This window comes from Aquarana catesbeiana, linkage group LG12 (assembly GCF_042186555.1).
Source record: "Aquarana catesbeiana isolate 2022-GZ linkage group LG12, ASM4218655v1, whole genome shotgun sequence".
NCBI lineage: Eukaryota > Metazoa > Chordata > Amphibia > Anura > Ranidae > Aquarana > Aquarana catesbeiana.
In genome coordinates this window covers 225,150,827-225,172,178 of record NC_133335.1, presented here as the reverse complement: position 1 = coordinate 225,172,178, position 21,352 = coordinate 225,150,827, and the positions used below count along the sequence as shown (strand labels likewise).

The window sequence follows — 21,352 nt, the reverse complement described above, 5'->3', positions numbered from 1 at the left end:
TTTAAAAGGATGGCAAAGGTGGAGGAGAAGACCCCCAGTTCTAACCCCCTGATCCCTCAGGGAGAGGTAAGCAGCCCCGTGCATTCCCAGGAATCAGGAGGCATGCTGAGTGCCATCCAGACAATGGAGTCTCCTATGTGGGGGATCAGCTAGCGTTTGGCGATGAGAATATAACTGATGATGTGCCTGATAATGTCAAGACCCAAGCAGGGGATAAAACTGTTTTTGTGACATCTAGCACCATGACTGATGCTGAAAGTGTGCCCAGTGACAATCAAGTTGCTAATCCTGTGTGTAGCAATGCTGTACCTGCTGATGCTGCAGTGCAGCAAAAGTTGCATTTAAAAAATGATATTCCTGCAAAGGAACTACAAGTGTCAGCCCAGCCTGTTAACCCTCCTTTAGCTGAGTCCAAAGTTGTTTGCCCCATAGCTGCTGAAGACTCTACAGTGCAGCTTCAGGAGACAGCTGGTATTGCAGCAAAAACTGTGACCATTCCTGATGGGAAATTGTGTGTGACTGATAGCAATCGTTCAAGCACAAGTGTGATGGACAATCGCCCCAGCTCAGTCCAAGCAATTAATAATAATATACAGACTAATGTTATATCAGTTTGGGGCCTTGACACTGATAAGCCTACATTTGCTGAGGTGGTACGCTGTGCTCCTGGTAACTCCACTTCCAAGCGGGTTTTTCCCCCTACAAGCTACCACTTTGAGCACCCCAGGATCTGGTCTTGGGTCTCTGGCTTCTGGGGGTCCGAGACGAAATGTAGTCATTCTTAAATGGGAAGGTGGTGCAATCCCTCCAGCACGGCATGCGTGGTGGACATGATTTTGGAGATGGGTTGTGGGGCAAACGATCTGTATGCCCTAATACATGTAGCTGGGAGCCAGGAATATACTATTAGCTTCACCAGACCAGAGGGTCTTGACCTGTTCTGGGTGCGATATGAGGCTCGGTGCAGGTCAAGACCCAAATGGGAAGGTCTGGCCCCAGTTGCAGTTTTACAGTGTTCAACAGTGAAAAAGATCACGATTATTCTCACTAATGAGAGCATCCCTGCTCGGGATCTAGAGGTATGGTTAAAGAATTATGGTGAGGTTTTGACTAAGCCCGATAAAATCCTTGATGAACGTAACATCTGGACTTGGAGTTGGTCAGTAACAGTCAGATTGGCCAGGGATGGGAATGTTGTCCATCGCCTGCCCTCCTCAGTTTTTATAGGGAGGGATAGGATGACTATTTTCTACCCTGGTCAGCGCAAGCTGTGTCACCGCTGTGGAGAAAAGGAGCATTCTGTTCAGCCTTGAAATGTTCAGTGTGTCGGTGTCAGGGTCATGTGGCTAAGAACTGCACCGAGATGATAAGGTGCAACCTGTGCCAGCGCCTTGGTCACCCCTATAGCCGATGTCCTGAGGCCTGACACAATATGGCGAAGGAGGTAATAGATGACCTTTCGGGGCTGGACAGGTTGGAGGGTGAGGCCCCTGGTGTACCATCCTCCTCTGCGGTGACTGACTACCACAGTCCTGTTCAGGATCCCTCCCAAATTCCTGTGGCCACCCCTTCTCTGTTTGTAAGTACTACTTCTGTATCTGTCTCTGTGTCCCCCCAGCCTACTGTACCCGCTCCTCTTGTATCAGGACCTTCCAAGTCTGTGCTCCCCGAGTCAGTCAGACCCCAGGAGTCTTCCCCTCCTAAGTCTGACTTAAAGGGAGCCCCCCCCCCACCAGGAGTGGTAGCAAGTACTAAAAAGGGTGCATCTTCTTCCTCTGTGAAGATTTCAAAGAAAAAAGCAAGAGATGAGGGCGTCTCTGAAGCTGACCTGCAGTACCTGGAAGAGAGAAGGAAGGTCGGGCAGCGGAAGAGGCAGGCGGTGAGGACGGAACGGGGATGGGAAGCTCCAGTGCCCGTCTCCAACCGTCATAGGGCCTCTAAGTTAGATATTTCCTCATCTGGGGCTTCTTCGGAGCAAAAATTTCAGATTCAGAAATGGAGTTGGAGGTGGCCTCAAGAAAGAGAGAGGCTTCTGTTGATGAGCAGCAGAGGGGAGCTAAGAAGCAATCCACCAAATAACCCAAATGGCGGCTCCCCCTCCATTAAAAGTGGTGACAATAAATGTTGCCAGCATTAAGTCAGTAAGAGCTCGTTCTATGGCCTTCGTTTTGTTCAGCCAATTAGATGCTGAAATTTTATTTTTGCAAGAGACTAGGCTCACCTCCTTTATTCATATGGCCAAGAGAGAGTGGAGGTATGGTCCATCTTACTGGTCTCTTGTGGCCGTGCCTTACGGCAGTGTGTCGATGTTGTTTAAAACCGGCAAGGTAACTGTCTGGCGGGTTATTGAGTTGGAGATTGGGAGATGTATGGTCTTAGACGTCCTTGTGGGAGGGCAGGACCTGCGCCTAATTACAGTTTATGGGCCGCACAGAATGTGGGACGGGAAAAGCCTTTTTACAAGGATCAAGCCATTTCTTTTTACATCCCGGCAAGTGGCCTTGGAGGTGACTTTAATACAGTAACTAGGCCCAAGGACAGGAAGGACTTCAAGGACAGGCTGGGATATGATAGCGTTTTTTTTTAAATAGTATGGTTAGGGATGCTGGTCTTGTGAATGTGCACATTAAGCACCAACCGGATGACACCAGGTTCACCTTTCATCGAGGTAGTAGTCAGAGTAGGATAGATAGTTTTTTTTTTAAGGAGACCTCTGCTTTCTCGCCCCCAGTGGTGCAGGCAGTAGAGTTCTCTGATCACTGTGTGCTATCTGTGGTCCTGAATGCTTCAGACGCCCCTCAGAGGGGCAAGGGCATCTGAAGATTGAATTTGACACTTCTCAAGGAAAACATGTTAGGAAATCCTTTGAGGAATTCTTTCAAGCACAGGTGACCATTCTGGACTTTTTTTTAGCAGCAAGGCTGAGTGGTGGGAGCTGACCAAAAAGAGGATTGCTGGATTCTTCAGGGGCCTAGCCAATAGAAAACAGTTTAATAAATACATAACCTACCAATGTTTAGGGAGGAAGCTGGATACTCTTGTCTCAAGAGGAGGAGATCCTGGGGCAATCTCCGAAGTGAAACTCCTTCTCAGGAAGTGTCAATATGACGGCATGCCTCTTTGGTTCTGGAGAGGGACTACGGGAAGTACCACTTGCCTGACCCTTACCAGAACTGCAAACAAGGTGTAGCTGTTAAAAACGATTGTTGGCCTTAAGGACAGTACAGGTTCCTTGACAAAGTCCAGGTCAGGGATTCTGGAGGTCATGAGGTCCTTTTATGCTGACCTTCTTGGGAGAAAAGAGCTTGTCTGTGACAGGATGGAAAGCTTTTTGGACTCTACTCCAGGTCTAAATGATGGAAATGAACCATGGATGAATTTGACAGAGAAGATCACAGTTGAAGAGGTGATGAGGGGAATTGAACAGCTTGCCATCAAAAAGTCACCTGGACCGGATGGCTTGACAGCTGAGTTTTACAAAACCTTTAAATCTATTCTGGCCCCACATTTGATAGAGGTTTTTAACAGTTGCTTTGCTGAGGGGGTGCTTTCACCTTCCATGAGGCACTCGGCTGTGATTCTTGTTTCAAAAGGTAAAGATCCTTCGATGTTTGAGAATTGGTGCCCCATCAGCCTTCTCAATGTCGATAGAAAGGTGCTGGCAAAGATATTTTTCTGGCGCCTATCGTCAGTAGCAGAGTCTTTGCTTTCTTACCATCAGCACTGTTCGGTCCAGGGTAGGAGCACCTTCACAGCGATTTTAGCTGTCCGGGAGGCCTTGAAGTGGTGCAGGGCTGCAGGCTGGGGAAAGTATTTGCTGGCATTGGATCAGGGAAAGACTTTTGATCGTGTTAACCATGAGTACTTGTGGTTGCTCCTTAGTAAGTAAGGTCTGCCGGGTGGTTTTGTTGATTGGTTGAAAGTCTTGTATAAGGGGGCAGAAAGTTTTCCTCTTGTTAATAGTTGGGTTGGGCAGTCCTTTAAGGTTGGCTCTGGGGTGCGCCAGGGTTGTCCCCTGAGTCCCCTGCTCTATGTGTTTGCAATCGACCTCTTCATCAGGAGGCTAGAGAGCAGCATGTTGTGTGGGGTACCAGTGGGGCTCCCGGGTGAGCCACCAATGAGGGTTGTTGCCTATGCGGACGATGTGTCGGTGATTGTCACTGGGACTGATGAAGCAGAGGAGATGGTCTCTCTGACATCACGTTACTCTGAAGTATCTATCCAGGAGGGAGGGTGGCTTAGGTATGGTCAACCCAGTTATTTTCTTTTCGCTGCTTTTTCTCAAGTTTAACATTGGTAATATGCTTGCAGTGGAACCTCCTGGATGGGTAGGCATATTTAGATCTTGGTTTAGGACTTTTCTACGACTTTGGGAAGAAGGTGGCCAAGTGAAGAATCTAAGGGGTCATCGTGGTCAGCTACCAGCCTATGTCGCTTAGTGCCTGAAGTTACTGCGGCAGTGGCGATTGTTGGCTGAAGATCTTGGATCAGTTCTGAGGAAAGTCCTTATGAGTCGAGTCTTGAGTGAAGTCTTTCATGACCCACTGGCCTTAAGGGATTGCCCAAGCCCTGTTTTGAGGGCAGGGTTAAGACTAATTAATTTGGATAGAGTCCCCCTTAAATTTAGGGATCTGGCCTGGTTGTGCTTCCATGGGAGGCTCTATGTTCGGGGCAATTTGAAATTCTGCAGTGAGATGGATCATAGCTGTCCTCGGGAGGAGTGTGCAGGTGAAGAGGAGACTATGGACCATTTTCTGCTTTGTTGCCCTTTTACAGGTGTACAAACAGGTGGGGCGAGCCCTCAGTGTTCCTTTCCTCTCCAGGCTGGGTTATGCTGAGTGGGTGTACGGAGCATTCAATGGTGGAGTGTTTTGGTTTTTTGGTGGAGTTTTTTTGCTTGGATGCACTTTTTTAAGTTAGCCTAGTAGTACATTATTTCACCTGGAACGCACGGTGTCAGGTCAGCACTCAGCATAAAATCCTTCTTGTTGAGGTGGTGGTGTATGACATTTTGTATGAGGTGGGGAGCTTGAGAGAGACAAGTGGGGTCAGAGGGCTTGGTTGAAGGCGTGGAGGGGTTTCAAGCCTCCCTGACTGCCAGGAGTTTCTTTCCCGGGTGTGGCTGTCTGTCTCTTATCACCCTAGATTTGATCATTTATGATTATTTTTTGATAAATGGCGATGTACATGATGGTGATGGGTGATGGTGATCGGTTTTGCCTCTTAGGCCCTCTCTGCTGCTTTATGTAAATAGTTTTCTTAAAATGTTTTGGTAGTGGACTATGTATATATTGTGTATATTCCGAACATGGATGTGTATTCCTTTGATTTCTGTTGAAGTTTTGTACTATGGTTTTGTTTTTTACTTTTGTATAAAATTAGTTGCTTGATTCTTTTCAATAAAAGATCAATAGCGCCCCATTGTTGGTGTCAGTGGGAGGAATAATGTTCCATCATTGGTGTCACTGGAAGGAAAAATGCCCCATTGTTGGTGTCAGTGAGAGGAATAGTTCCCCACTGTTGGTGTCAGTGAAAGGAATGATGCCCCCTTGTTGGTGTCAGTGGGAGGAATAGTGCCCCGAGGGCCAGATAAGGCCAAGCAAAGGAGCACATTCGGCCCACGGGCGCAGTTTGGAGACCACTGCTCTAAAATACAGGGGGTAGTAAGCCTGTGAGACACTGAGCAGCTCTGAATAATCCAGCTCAGATCCTCTGCTTACAGAGGAGCCAACTAAATTTGCCTAGCAACCTACATACATTAGGAGGGTGCTACATATATATATATATATATATATATTATATATTTACCTATATTTCTGCCCTCTTCCTTAGAGATGCACTTCCCCTCCTGAATGACACCACATAGTAAATGGAGTACATACACGCACAGTTGCAGGCAACGCACAGACTGCATACTCATTGACAGCACAAAGACAAATCATCCAGGCAGTCAAAGCGCACATAGACAGATTGCACACTTGGTCACCAACATGTATGAGCTTGGATGTGTTCAGAATCCTAGTCCACACCCACATGAGAGAGCCCTCCAGAAAGCTGCCACTCTGCTGTGCCAGTCATAAGTGGCCGGGACATTCCCCGCTCTGCAGCCACATGTATACAGGTCCCTTGTATAGGTGCGGCAGTGGAGCTGGGAATGCCTGGGCTGCAGATGATTGGCCCAGTACAGGTGACAGCTTTCTCTCTTAAACCGGCGATGCGCAAAAAAAAAAGCGTCAGCAAGCAAACAAAAAAAAGTGCATGTGAAAACACACCCAAAAAAAGTGCACTTAGGGGTGTGTCTCTAGTGAACCTCCTAAAGAAGTAGGACTCCTCCCTGACCCCTCCCAGGACGCAAGGCTCCTGGCGGGCAAGACACACTCATGGTTCAACTAGCCAAAAGGCCTGGCGGACCCCTTTTCTCATGGTCAGCCAAAGCCCACCAACGAGCACTGGGGAGGGGGGGGGGCTGTCCCAGAGAGATATCCCTTGGTTCAGGGGAGGAAGGAACCTGATGGCCACACATCGCCCCCCTAGACTTCAGGGTACGCCCAAGGAACCATACCCTCCATCCAAGTGTAAAGGAAAAGAAAACACATACATAAGTGCAAAAGAAACACACTCATGTAGATAAATATATAAATAAATAAGTAGCAGGCAGTAGGTGCACTCAACAGGACCTACAAAAGGAAGTGTTTTTTGGAAAATACATCCTTTTGTAAGTCCTGTTGAGTGCACCTACTGCCTGCTGCTTATTATACGTACTTTTCTTCATGTATCGCCCCCAGACCAATATCCTTACAAGTGTAGCAAAGGCTCTAGCCTCTAGTCCTGGCAATACAGCCTTCTGGGATATTCCCTGTTAACAACACTTTAAATGGGTTTGCAAGGTAACTGTCAGCATAGAGTCCTTGACGTCACACAACCCATATTTTCAATCCACAGGGTAATGGCATCACTTTGATGAGACTTCACCAATAATATCTGGGATCTGGCAGTGTTACATCTTCTCCTTTGGCATTTACAGTGACAACATAATATTTGGCATCTTTCTTGTCCGGCCTATGGAGGATTACGCTGTCCAGATTATTTTGCAGCCATAGCCCCAGGTATCCATCACTGAATGGTATTCCCCTGACATTTTAGGTGATAACTTTAAAAAGTCTATCTTGAGGGGTATTTGAAGGAATTCATGGATGGCCTCATCCACCCATTGCGTTTCCTTCTCCAGAGTCTCCTCTTCCAGATGAGGAGGAATGTAGGGGTATAAATACCCATAATTTTCCGCTACTCTCCTGATAATTATGCGCTGTATCTTTGACTGCCTCGGCATGGTCTTAGGGTCTCCATTACCCAGATAGAACCTGCGCGTCTGAGGCACGCTGAACTGGGTATCCAGCAACCACCTCCGGCTTACGATCCGCTTTGGAACTTGGCATGGGCGTGATAGGCCGCTCCAGGGGAACCCATTAATTTCCCTTGATCCTCCTCAAAGGACCTGGTAATGCTAATCAGCGGTGATGCACTGGCTGACAGCACAATCTGCACGCTTGCAGTAGCAGTAGCAAGTGCTTCATCTTCCTACACATCACTGGTTAACTCTTTATCACTTTCTCCCAATTTCCCTGAGTAAAACCGGGTGTCCGAGAAGAGTTCTGACAGACCATCGGAGGAAATGTCCGAATCTGAGATGGTCAAACACTCCTCAGCTGGGATGTAGTTGCGCTTGACTTTCGCCTTGACTGGCACCCCTTCGACATCCCCTTTCACTGCTACTGGTGTCACTTCCCCCACAGGCACACCACTCTCTCTTTTTGCTGGCTTACCCGGTCCCGGTAATTTTCTCTCGGGCAACTCAGACATCAACTCAGTAGTCACAGTAGTCAGTGACGGTAGTCACTGAAGCAGGGTCAGCAGCTTTCTGCAGGACTTGGGTGACCACCGATGGGCTTTGGATCTCTCTCCCCAAAGGGACAGCAACATTCTTGTCGCAATCCATTTGTAAGATCCATGGGGGTAGGGTCAGAGGGACAACCTTGAATAGGAGCTCTCTACGGCATCCACAGACAATCCAAGGCCTCAACTGCATAGTCGAGCCAGAACACTTTCCACAAATCGGTCCAAGAGACTCATAGCCTCCAGCCGCATACAAAACAAGCTGGCCATTCAGTGGGTACCACACTCCGGTATCAGTCAGGACAGGTTTTCCGCCACTCGGGCCAAAGCAGACGCCCGGAGCGTACTTTCCCCAATCCGCCATCTCACTCACGAACTGCGCCATCTCTTTCACTAACCCACAATCAGACACACAGCAGCACTTCCTTATCCCCCTCTGCAGAGCGGGAGCTCCTCCCCCTGCCAACGGATTGGTGTAAACCTTTCCTGAGAACTGTGGCGCCCGCCTTCTTCTTGCTGCGACATGCCAAAACTGTAATGGAGTCAATTTTTGGGTGTGTATTAACCCTTACAGCACTGGTGGGAAGTGTCAAGAGACCAGGCTGATTCTTTCCCATAAGCAATGAGACTTGTTAGTTCTTCCCCACGTTAATAGCACACACGACAACACAGTCCATTAGAAGTGTAAAAGTTACTTGCCAGCTTCCCACGGAGCCAGACGAAATCTTGATGAAGCTGAGGCCGGTTGCTAAAGGCGACGGCTACAGAGATAACGCCACATTGGGCACCAAATGTAGCACAGTCTCTAGCCTCCTCCAGAACCTTCAGGGCTAAAGATAGCTGACATCCTTCTGTATGGGGTGAGTTGTGAGGCATAGTGGGTGCAAGGTGGATAAAGTTATTGGGCGCCAGACACTTCTTGGATGTAAATAAGGTTTTATTTCTCTTAACAGTCCTTTTCATATTTTGAGGGGGGAAGTGGGTTAGGGCCAGGACACCCTTGAGCAGTTGAAACTTCAATTGGCAGACTTCGAGACTTCAATAGGAAGACAGCAGGAAAGGCCCCCAGCAAGGTGCCACATCTGCAATTGCAGGATTGCTGTCTCCTATGGCAACAGTCTTTAACGGTTCCTAACACAAATTGTTACAGTCCTCTTTGCTTCACTACAACTTCTACTTGTAGTTCTCCAGCCCCTTGAGCTCCTGGTCTCTCACTGGACCCTCTGATTCACTGACTCGGAATCCCTGGAGCTCTCCAAAGCTTTGCAGTGGTATCTCCCTGAAGCACCACCCACGCTTCCCTGCTGGGTCCCTAGCTTGGTACTCCAGATACTTCTCAAGCTTCAACCCTATTAACCGGCTCGGTCCCTGGCTTGACTCACAAGGCTGCTCTGCAAGTGTCACCTCCACTGGTTGAGTCCCTGACTCGATCACAGCCTGAAGTTTCCCGATTCTCCACCGTGCTCGTTCGCTGAGAATGCTGCTCCGGTACTTGCTTCAGTTACTCACTGTGGTCCCTGGTAAAGGTGGTTGGTCCTTTAGTGGCGACAGCTTTCCTTCTACCTCCGACCATGACAGGTTCTCCAGCCGGCAGAACCGTCACTTTTGGTTGGACTGAAAGCCGCAATCTCAACCCTGTGCTGCCCTCATACTTCTGAATAGGCCCTCACACAGCCTTGCAGCCAGATGCCCCCAGAATAGGCCCAATTTCCGGCCTAGCAGCCCGGGGCATACGACACACGTCCACCCAGAGAGCCGTCCAGGTGGCACAGAACACAGATCACCTTACCTCACCCGAATACATAGGTTCTACCAGCAGGCCAAGGGATTCAAGAAAACCCCATTGGCTGAGATACCCCATATACCCATAACCTGACCTTGGGTTGCCCTTCTTGTATCTAGTATCACCAAGTACCCGGCCACCTAGGGGTAGAAGAGAAAAGTGCAACAAGGCCAAACTTAGGGAGGAATCAATGGATCTCTAGCAATTGACCAGGGTAACTACTCCTGGCAAGTAAATTTGTGAGGTGCTCCCTGACTAAACCCCAGTGTGCTACACAAGCATGTGCCCATCTCTACACTACCTAAATAAGTAAATAAACAGATGTCAGTGCAAGTGCATGGGCAAGGCCTTGCAGCCTGGTATCAAATATTGCCCTGATCTCAGCCAAAAAACCTAGCCCAGAGGTGCTGTGCAGAAAAATCAAGTGGTGACGTGGCCATGTGCTTGTTCTCACATTGGGTTTCTCAGGCCCATAGTGATACTGTGAGCACCCCTTGGGGCAACCAGATCCCAGGGGGCACTGCCATCACAGGTTCTCTGCCATCCCAACCCATAATCAGACCAAGTAGCATTATTCAAATCAGGAGGCACTGGGCTCCCCAGTACCTGCCACGCCAGGGAAGCATTACCGGCCCACACCTACCGCGGAGCACGTTCCAGATTCCTTAATCCATCGGGAAAGCCCATTGGGATTCCCATCGTACCAGCAGAGATACAGCCAGCCATTCCTACCAAAAGGCCAGATTGATGGTGGAGCACCCCTACCGGACACTCATAAGAACAAATACTACACATGATCTTAGCCAAAAGGCAGACAGCTTTCTGGAGAGCTCGCACATGTGGGTTTGGGTTAGAATCCTGAACACACCTGAGCTCATCCCTAGTCACCACACACAGGCAGAGTGCACACTGACTTGGAGTGCACAGAAAGGGGGAAACACTCATGACTAGGGTATAAAAGATGATTTTGTACCTATGACTGTTTGACCAACACTCCCCCTTTTACCTTACCCAAGTAACACACAAGACACCAAAACTGGAGTTTATTGGCCAAGGCAGCCTTTTATTAAACCAAATTGTATAAATAACATATACAAAACATACAAACAACAGTCAGTACAGTCTAAAAATTTGGAGCTCCAAGGTTCTTGTAGGCACCACTACTTCACATTCCTGCTTAACCAAACGTAGGCCTCCGGCCGCAAAACACCGACTTCGAGACATCACCATTACTGGGCACCACTACTTCAAGTACCTGCTTAAGAGGGGCGGCCCGTCCTCTTTCACGCCACGCCCCCTCTGTGAATAATGGATAGATTTATACATTGCATGAATCTATCCCTGGCCACCGCTGCCACCCCCTATTCAGGCGTCCGACCCCTTTCTGACGCCGGGTGCCTGAATTCCAGCAGCGGGGGTGTTTTTTTGAAGCGCCTGATTAGAGCCATGGGCTCTAATAGGCTTCAAAAAAGGTGGACTTGGAGCGCAGAGCATTGCACTCGCAGTCCACCCAGGCATGTTAGAAAAGCAAATGAATATTTGCTTTTCTAACACTGAACCGCCTCTCCGCCAATCAGGAGGCATGGGTCTAATACCGGTCACCTGATTGGCTGAAGGCACAGGTGATCCCATTGGCCAGCTAGCAGAAGCGAAGAAGAGACACCGGGAGGACACAGGAGCCAACGCCTGACCCGTGTCACCCATCCCACAGCTCACCGCCGTTACCTGCTGCCTCACCCACCACCAAGATGGGGTAAGTGCCGGTCAGACAGCGAGCCGGCGAGCAGGCGGGGGGGGCACAGTGGCTGCATATGATGGGCACAGAGGCTGCAATTGATGGTACACAGAGGCTGCATTTCATGGGCACAGAGGCTGCATATGATGGGCACAGTAGTTGCAATTGATAGGCACAGAGACTGCATTTCATGGGCGCAGGGGCTGCATATGATGGGCACATTGGCTGCATTTCATGGGCACAGTGGCTGCACATGATGGGCACAGAGGCTGCATTTCATGGGCACAGAGGCTGCATATGATGGGCACAGTGGCTGCATTTCATGGGCACAGAGGCTGCATATGATGGGCACAGTGGCTGCATTTTATGGGCACAGTGGTTGCATTTGATGGGCACAGTGGTTGCATTTGTTGGGGCACAGTGGCTGCATTTTATGGGCACAGTGGTTGCATTTGATGGGCACAGTGGTTGCATTTGATGGGGCACAGTGGCTGTATTTGATGGGCACAGTGGCTGCATTTGATGGGGCACAGTGGCTGCATTTTATGGGCACAGTGGCTGCATTTGATGGGCACAGTGGCGGCATTTGATGGGGCACAGTGGCTGTGTTTGATGGTACAGTGTCTGCGTTTGATGGCACAATGGCTGCATATGATGGGCACAGTGGCTGCATATGATGGGCACAGTGGCTGCATTTGATGGGCACAGTGGCTGCATTTGATGGGCACAGTGGCTGCATTTGATGTTTTTGTTTCAGTATTTTTCAGTTTGTTTGCGCCCCCCCCCCCCCCCCAAAAAAAAAAAATTTGGAGCACCAGCCGCCACTGCTGCTTAACCAAACTTAGGCCTGCACCCGTAAAACACTGACTTGGAGACAACACTACTACTAGGCACCACTATTTCAAGTACCTGCTTAACCAAATGTAGGCCTCCAGCCGCAAAACACCATCTTGGAGACAACACCACTACTAGCAGATATTATCCAAACAAACTACAGGGAGCCGTACCCAAGACGGGTCCCTACCTACATTGAGCAAATAAAGCACATATAAGGACCTTGTACCCCACCAGCTGTCATGACAGGCCACCAAGGGAACCAGCCCCAAAAAAATGCCCAAGAACCTAACCACAAGGGAGGGGGGAGTGGTCCAGATGTAGTCTCTCACCTGAGTGAAGACCTCACCAGGATTCTCCTACTGGTTGACCCCTGAAGCCTCACCCGTCTCCTCCACTTCATCAATCTGGTATATGTCCCCTTACCATATACTTTAAAACCTACCTAAAAACTCCTACCAGTCCAAAATACCCTTTTAACCCTGTCATGTCAGCCCTCCATCTAGGTTTCTTCTTCCTTACTCCATGCCTTACTTTCACAGCACCTATTACAGGGACAGTATAGTACAGTATAGTATACAGATGACAATGTAAAGTCAGAGAACAAATATTTTATATAACGCCACTTATTATTCTTGAAGTAAGTGCTGTTTGAAGAGCAGAGCACCGACCTAGTGGAATTACTATCTCTGCTCCTAACATAGCTCAATCGTCTTCTTGCATATATTGCATTGATGTACCCATGAGGGACGTTTGTCTGTAAGCTGGTGACCTCAGTCTAATAAAATATGGTGCTTTGGTTGGCACACGATATAATGAGCAACATAAAGGAGCTGGGAACAATATGTCCTCACCAAGATGTCTGCAGAGACACAATTATTTATTTAGAACTTTAATTTCAGTTATCCAGGTGAATAATTAGATGGTATTTCAAAGCTCCCGTGATTGCTGTATACATGCAATGAATACAATATTATCAGATGTTTGCTATCTCGGTACTGAACAGCAAAAATAAAAATGGCACAGTGTGCCTATAAAGGGCTTATTCCCGAATGATTTTTCCATTGAAATATAAATAATAATTTGTGCCACGCTTCACTAATACCACAAACACATTAAATCAGTCTGTGAAAATCCACCAAATTAATATCCAAAAACTATACCCTGTTCATATTATATCAAAGAACCATTATATTAAATTTAAATTAAAATTAACATTTTATTTTATTTTCTTATTTTTTATTTTTTTAAATGTAATATAATGGCTCTTTGATATAATATCAGCACGGTATAGAAGACTGTTTCTGGATATTAATTCGGTGGATTTTCACAGACTGGTTTTATGCGTTTATGGTATTAGTGAAGCGTGGCACCGATTATTATTTACAGTGCCTTGAAAAAGTATTCATACCCCTTGACATTTTCCACATTTTGTCATGTTACAACCAAAAACGTAAATGTATTTTATTGGGATTTTATGTGATAGACCAACACAAAGTGGCTCATAATTGTGAAGTGGAAGGAAAATGATAAATGGTTTTCAACATTTTTTACAAATAAATATCTGAAAAATGTGGGGGGTACATTTGTATGGCGCCCCTCGGAGTCAATACTTTGTAGAACCGCCTTTCACTGCAATTACAGCTGCAAGTCTTTTTGGGGATGTCTCTACCAGCTTTGCACATCTAGAGAGGGCCATTTTTGCCCATTCTTCTTCTTTGCAAAATATCTCAAGCTCTGTCAGATTGGATGGAGAGTGTCTGTGATCAGCAATTTTCAAGTCTTGCCACAGATTCTCAATGTGATTTAGGTCTGGACTGTGACTGGGCCATTCTAACACATGAATATGCTTTGATCTAAACCATTCCATTGTAGCTCTGGCTGTATGTTTCGGGTCGTTGTCCTGCTGGAAGGTGAACCTCCGCCCCGGTCTCAAGTCTTTTGCAGACTCTAACAGGTTTTCTTCTAAGATTGTCCTGTATTTGGCTCCATCCATCGTCCCATCAACTCTGACCAGCTTCCCTGTCCCTGCTGAAGAAAAGCATCCCCACAACACGATGCTGCCACCACCATGTTTCACAGTGTGGATGGTGTGTTCAGGGTGATGTGCAGTGTTAGTTTTCCGCCACACATAGCGTTTTTCTTTTAGGCCAAAAAGTTCAATTTTGGTCTCTGACCAGAGCACCTTCTTCCACATGTTTGCTGTGTCCCCCACATGGCTTCTTCCAAACTGCAAACGGGACTTCTTATGACTTTCTTTCAACAATGTCTTTCTTCTTGTCACTCTTCCATAAAGGTCAGATTTGTGGAGAACACGACTAATAGTTGTCCTGTGGACAGATTCTCCCACCTGAGCTGTGGATCTCTGCAGCTCCTCCAGAGTTACCATGGACCTCTTGGCTCTTCTCTGATGAATGTTCTCCTTGCCCGGCCGGTCAGTTTAGGTGGACGGCCATGTCTTGGTAGGTTTGCAGTTGTGCCATACTCTTTCCATATTCGGATGATGGATTGAATAGAGCTCCGTGAGATGTTCAAAGCTTGAGATATTTTTTTCTTATAACCTCACCCTGCTTTATACTTCTCCACAACTTTATCCCTGACCTGTCTGGTGTGTTCCTTGGCCTTCATGATGCTGTTTGTTCACGAAGGTTCTCTAACAAACCTCTGAAGGCTTCACAGAACAGTGGTATTTATACTGAGATTAAATTACAAACAGGGGGACTCCATTTACTAATTAGGTGACTTCTGAAGGCAATTGGTTCCCCTAGATTTTAGTTAGGGGTATCAGAGTAAAGGGGGCTAAATACAAATGTACCCCACACTTTTCACATATTTATTTGTAAAACATTTTGAAAAACATTTATCATTTTCCTTCCACTTCACAATTATGTGCCACTTTGTGTTGGTCTATCACATAAAATCCCAATAAAATACATTTATGTTTTTGGTTGTAACATGACAAAATGTGGAAAATTTTACGGGGTATGAATACTTTTTCAAGGCAATGTACATTCCAGTATAGCACAAGCATATGAGAGTTTGTATTGTGTGAGCCATTCACAATATTTTTTTTTTTTTATTCACATTTCATTCTTAGCTGCCCACAAGGATTTAATTACTATTAGACCCCTTTCACACTGGGGCATTTTTCAGGCGCTTTTGAATATTGAATTGGCCCACCCTTTGCAGCTATAACAGCTTCAACTCTTCAGGGAAGGCTGTCCACAAGGTTTAGGAGTGTGTCTATGGGAATGTTTGACCATTCTTCCAGAAGTGCATTTGTGAGGTCAGGCACTGATGTTGGACGAGAAGGCCTGGCTCACAGTCTCTGCTCTAATTCATCCCAAAGGTGTTCTATCGGGTTGAGGCCAGTCAAGTTCCTCCACCCCAAACCAGCTCATCCATGTCTTTATGGACCTAGTTAGCTAGAGTTCAATTTTTATCATCTGTTAGTCAAGTCCATCTAGATCTGCTATTCTATCTAACTCTGCTGCTGTCCAATGGTGTCTCTGTTGCACCTCCTTCCAGATTGGAGACCCCCTAAGACAGGAATTGTGTACCTGGCTGGATCACCAGGTAAAAAATAAAGTAAGAAGAAGCCTGGAAAATAAACAAATACAAAATGAATAACAAATAAATAACAATTAAAATAACAAACTAAATAAATAAATCAAATAAAAATGACAATCAAATAAATTAAATAATACAATTAAAATAAATAAATACATGAATGTAAAACATCAATTGAATAAATAAATACATATAATAAATACATAAAATAAAAAGAACAATAAATAAACAATAAATAAATAAAACATTTAATTAGCAATTAAATAAATAAAATAAAAAGAACATTAAGTAAATAAATAAAAACGACAATTAAATAAATAAACTAAATAAATTAAAAGGAAAATTGATTGTATGTACTCATGAGGGGTATTTGTCTGTAAGCTGGTGGCCTCTAATGAAATATGGTGCTTTGTTTGCCACACAATGTAATGAGCAAAATAAAAGGAGCTGAGAACAATATGTCCCCACAAAGATGTCTGCAGAGGCACAAATATTTATTTAGAACTTTAATTCCGGCTTAATCGAATAATCTAAATAGATAAAAAGAAAATGAAATAAATAAATACAATTAAAACGATAATTAAATAAATAAAATCAAAAAGAGTATTAAATAAATAAATAAAATAGAATTAGGTACATAAATAAAATAGAAATTAATAATGAATTAAAGAAATAAAATGAAAACATTAAATGAAATAAATAAATAAAAGAAAATGAAATAAATAAATACAATTAAAACAACAATTAAATAAATAAAATCAAAAAGAGCATTAAATAAATAAATTAAAAAAAATGACACTTAAGTACATAAATAAAATAGAAAGAAATTATTTAAAGAAATAAAATTAAAACAATAAACTAAATAAATAAATACAATAAAAATAGCAATAAATAAAGTTAAAATAACAAGTTAAAATAACAATTTAAAAAAAAAAACAACATTAGGTAAATACATAAATAAATAACATTTAAAAAAAAAAGAAAACAACATTTACATAAATAAAATGGAAAGAACATTAAATAAATAAATAAAATAAAAATGACAATTAAACACATGTTAAGGGCATCAAGGAACTAAGTAATGGGACTTTAGAGGCACAATGGTATTAAACTACAAAAAGTATATAAAAAGTTAAATTTTATTAATAATATACAAAAAAGCACAAAGAACGGACGTAGAAGTTTAAAAACACATCAGATATGGGCAATTAAATACATAAATAAAAAGAAAATTAAATAAATAAATACATAACTAAAAATAAATAAAAAAATAATAAAAAAAACATTTAAATAATAATTTAACATTAAATAAATAAATAAATAAATAAATAAATAAATAAAATAAAAATGACAAGTAAATACATAAATAAAAAGAAAATTAAATAAATAAATACATAACTAAAAACAAATAAAAAAATAAAAAAAAACATTTAAATAATAATTGAAAATAAATAAATAAAATTGAAATAAAATTGACCCAAAATAAATTAATTAAATTAAAATAAATTTGACCCAAAACCATTCTAGTTTCCAATCATGAAACAAATCCTCCCAGTCTACAATTTTTACACCATGATTTGCATTTTTCTTTCTACAGATAAACTGACTGAAGGAGAATTCATACAAGGAATCGTCAAGAACAAAGAAATTTTGCGTCTAATCCAGTACGAACCTCAAAAAGTCAAGGACAAGCTAAAAGAGAAAAAACACTAGCTCGGAACACGCAGAATTTTTTGAAAGACTGTTTGTACACCTTCACCGACGAGAGAATTGCTGAGTCTACCGAAAACGCAAACGGAAACTCTTCTTGCCCTTAAACTGTCTCTCCACCACTCGTGTCATGTAGGATTGCGTTGTCTGTGCTCTAATTAGTTTAACGAATAATCTGCGGATTACATCTGCAGCCTTCTTATACTCTGAAGGTCACTTACAGTAATCTTGTTGCATTTTAAACTGATATCCCTCTTGTAAGGCCACATTAAGCTAATAAAGGCGCTGAAGCCGCAGGAGGAAAACAAACAATACCAACAAAAATAAAAATGAATGCCGCAGGAGACAAAAATATTCAAAAAGTTTTCGTCAAGAAAAAAAAAAAAAAAGTGACACTCTGAAATAATGTTATTCATTATCTGCAGGTTGGTAGTGATGTAGTATGTACTGTAGATGTTTTGTTTTGTAAAAATGTTAATTGTGCAAAAAAGAAAAAAAAAGGTGAAAATAGATGAGGAAAATGTTCTTGTTAATCTCCTTGTTGATCATGTGGGGACTTTTTATGCTGCTGCACTGACATCATTGTTTTATTTGAAATAAAAATAAAGGCTAGTCTTAAAAAAAATTATAAAAAGGGATCTTTGAATAAATTTGTTTATCAAGCAAAATATATATATGAAAAGAATTGAAAGTGGAATTGAGTATTCACTTTAAATCAGCAAAATACATTCCAGGTGCAAAAAAAAAAAAAAAATACAAAGTCTTAGGCCCTATTTACATCTTTGCATTGCTGTATTACAGTGGCATTCATTTCACTTAGGGGCTCTTTCACACAGTGGCTGAAGGGCGGTAAAACCCCCCCGGCAGTGCTGGATTTATAAGGGGAAACTGCCCTGGGCCCCCTGACAGAAGGCGCCCCCCCTCTATACAATTTTTTTTTTTTAAATATTAAAAAATTATATAAAAAATATTATATATATTATATTATTATATAAAATAATAAAAAATAAATAATAATAAAATAATATAAAATATATAATAATACATTACTTTCTTTTATAAAATGTATCTTGGGAAGGAAACATTTTGCTGGCCATCATCATGGCAGCCACAGCACGAGCAGAAAAGCCTGTCGCCTGCCAGCATGCTGAAAAGAAGAAACTCTCTTGTGCAGGTCCCTGCTGATTCAGAGCTCTCCCTGCTGATTGGAGAGCTCTAGCTCTGCTCAGCAAGGGGCATGCCAGACCTCTGCAGAGCAGGGCTGTCTTAATAGCATCACGGGCCCCTGAGCAAAGTAATACTCTGGGGCCCCTACCAGCCTGCCCCAATTTACATTCCTACTCTCAAGAATTAAAGTATAAATAGTTGATAGAATTAACATTTATTATTTATTATTTATTTATTATTTATTAGTATTTGAATGATATTGTAGCTCATCCCTTTTAGATATGTAAATAGCACAGAGAGTAACCATTGGGATTATAGCAGTGCCAAGAAGCAGAAACGAGCTAAAACCTAACAAAGTTTATTTAACACATGATTAAAAAGGTATATAAATGTGATATATTTGTTTTACACATATCCAAAGGATATCACTTTGGCGTTTGGTAAAGGTGTAGTGTTTGATCCCAACATGTTTCGCCAAAATTGGCTTCCTCGGGGGATTCATAGAAGCTCAGGGCGAAACATGTTGGCATCAGACACTACACCTTTACCAAATGCTTAAAGTGAACACCACGTATCCAAAGGAGGGTTCACTTTAAGCGTTTTTTTTGGAAAAAAGGTGTAGTGTCTGATCCCGACATGTTTCACTGCGATCTTCTATGAATACCCTGAGGAAGCCAATTTTGGCGAAACATGTTGGGATCAGACACTACACCTTTACCAAATGCTTAAAGTGAACACCACGTATCCAAAAGAGGGTTCACTTTAAGCGTTTTTGGAAAAAAGGTGTAGTGTCTGATCCCAACATGTTTCACCGCGATCTTCTATGAATACCCTGAGGAAGCCAATTTTGGCGAAACATGTTGGGATCAGACACTACACCTTTACCAAACGCTTAAAGTGAACACCTACTGTGACCCTCCTTTGGATATGTGTAAAACAAATATATCACATTTTTATACCTTTTAATCATGTATTAAATAAACTTTGTTACGTTTTAGCTCGTTTCTGCTTCTTGGCACCGCTATAATCCCACTGGTTACTCTCTGTGCTATTTACATATATCTATTGGTATTTCCAATAAAAATTGATTTTAAACAATAAGAAAACATGCCATAAATCAAAGACTAATCAACACAAAAGGCATAGTATTGGTGGTGGTGGTGGGGGGGGGGGTCAGGAGGGCCCAATACTGGGATTGGGAGGGCACAGAACAGGCTCCGGGACGCTGCCATCCCGGGACAGCTTGGTAAAAAAGCATGACTGTCCCGGAACATCCGGGACGGTTGGCAAGTATGATGGCATGCAGGATTATCATGGGGCCCCCCATGCACCTGGGGCCCCTGGGCAGTGCCCATGCTTTAAGATGGCCATGCTGCAGAGAGACCATTGCCTCCACACAGAAATAAGAATCCTTCTCTGCAGCATGCTGGCAGGGGACGGGCTTTTCTACTCAGGTTGTGGCTGCTTTCTTAGGAAAAAAACAGTATAATCTCCTGCGCTTGGGTGTTTAGTCTCTAGTGGTGTGACCAACTCTTTAAATTTAGGCAATGCCTACAGTCTTGCACCCCCCCTCAGAACAATGGGTATTCTTGAAACTGAAACAGAAAAGAAAAAAGGAAGGGCGCACCGACCTTGCGCATTACCAATGATACATTTTCAATAAAAGCATAAAAGCAATGTTTATACTCACAAACGAGCACGTAAATAAGGCTTGTCAATTGGTGAGACAGTGTCTCCAAGCATCAGCAAACCGGACCAAGTGTTGAGGGGGTCAGATGATATCCCAAACGGCTGACGCGTTTCAAGCGCGCACCCTTTTCATCAGAGCCTAAACGGGCAAATCTTAGGAAAACCATTTGTAGGATTTGTATTGATGCATCTAAAATGTATTTAGCTGATTAAAACTGAAAGTTTTATGGAGCTTGACATTGTTCTTGTTTTGGGTTGTGTTTTAAATGAGAATTCACATTGGTAATGAACATGTAAATGTGGAATATTATATTGACGATGACAGATGACCCAGTTTGCTGTATATCTCTCTCTGATGATTCAAACGAACTTGGCTGAATGATATCTGTGATATTGATCATCCGCAATTAAATCAATTCTCTTTATATTCTGTATTTCTTTGCTTATTTGTATTCTCTGCTCACTTAATGACGGCAGTAAAATGAAGATACATTTCTCATGTTTTCTTTTTTTTTGTTTTATTTTAAATATGACTCATTCTTGTTTTTTTTTTTTTTTTATGAACCAGTTTTGGCAATCACTATATAAAAGATAAAAAGATAATTGTATTGAGTATTTACAATGTTTTTTCATTCTAAACTCCTAATTTCATACCACAAATAGTGATAAAGAATTGGTGTTCTTTTCTTAAAGTGGACCTGTCAGTATCTTTCAAAAAATTCCTGGCATGTCACAATATAGAGCAACAGTATCATTTCTCATAAAAGCTCCACATTTTATCACTAAAAGCTACCCTTGAGCTCCAGTTGATGACTTTGCCTAGGCTGATATAATGACGTAAGTCTGCTGCAGGCAGGAGGAAGCCTTTCCTTCCTCTCTTCCCAAGTGATCAGACTGTCACAGATGAGAGGCTGCAGCAGGAGCTGATCTGTGCCAGACATTTGTAAACACAGTACAATGCACAGGGCTCA

At 43.3% G+C, this 21,352-nt stretch overlaps 1 protein-coding gene across 1 annotated transcript in view; it reads left to right on the top strand.

The window, feature by feature from the left end:
- RCVRN (recoverin) overlaps window positions 1–18,296 on the top strand; it is a 28,248-nt gene extending 9,952 nt beyond the window's left edge. Inside the window, exon 3 of the mRNA XM_073606790.1 lies at window positions 17,413–18,296. Within this exon, the coding sequence (XP_073462891.1) occupies window positions 17,413–17,528 (116 nt within the window). The 3' untranslated portion in view covers window positions 17,529–18,296. The remainder of the gene's footprint in view (window positions 1–17,412) is intronic.
- The last annotated feature ends 3,056 nt before the right edge of the window (window positions 18,297–21,352 follow it).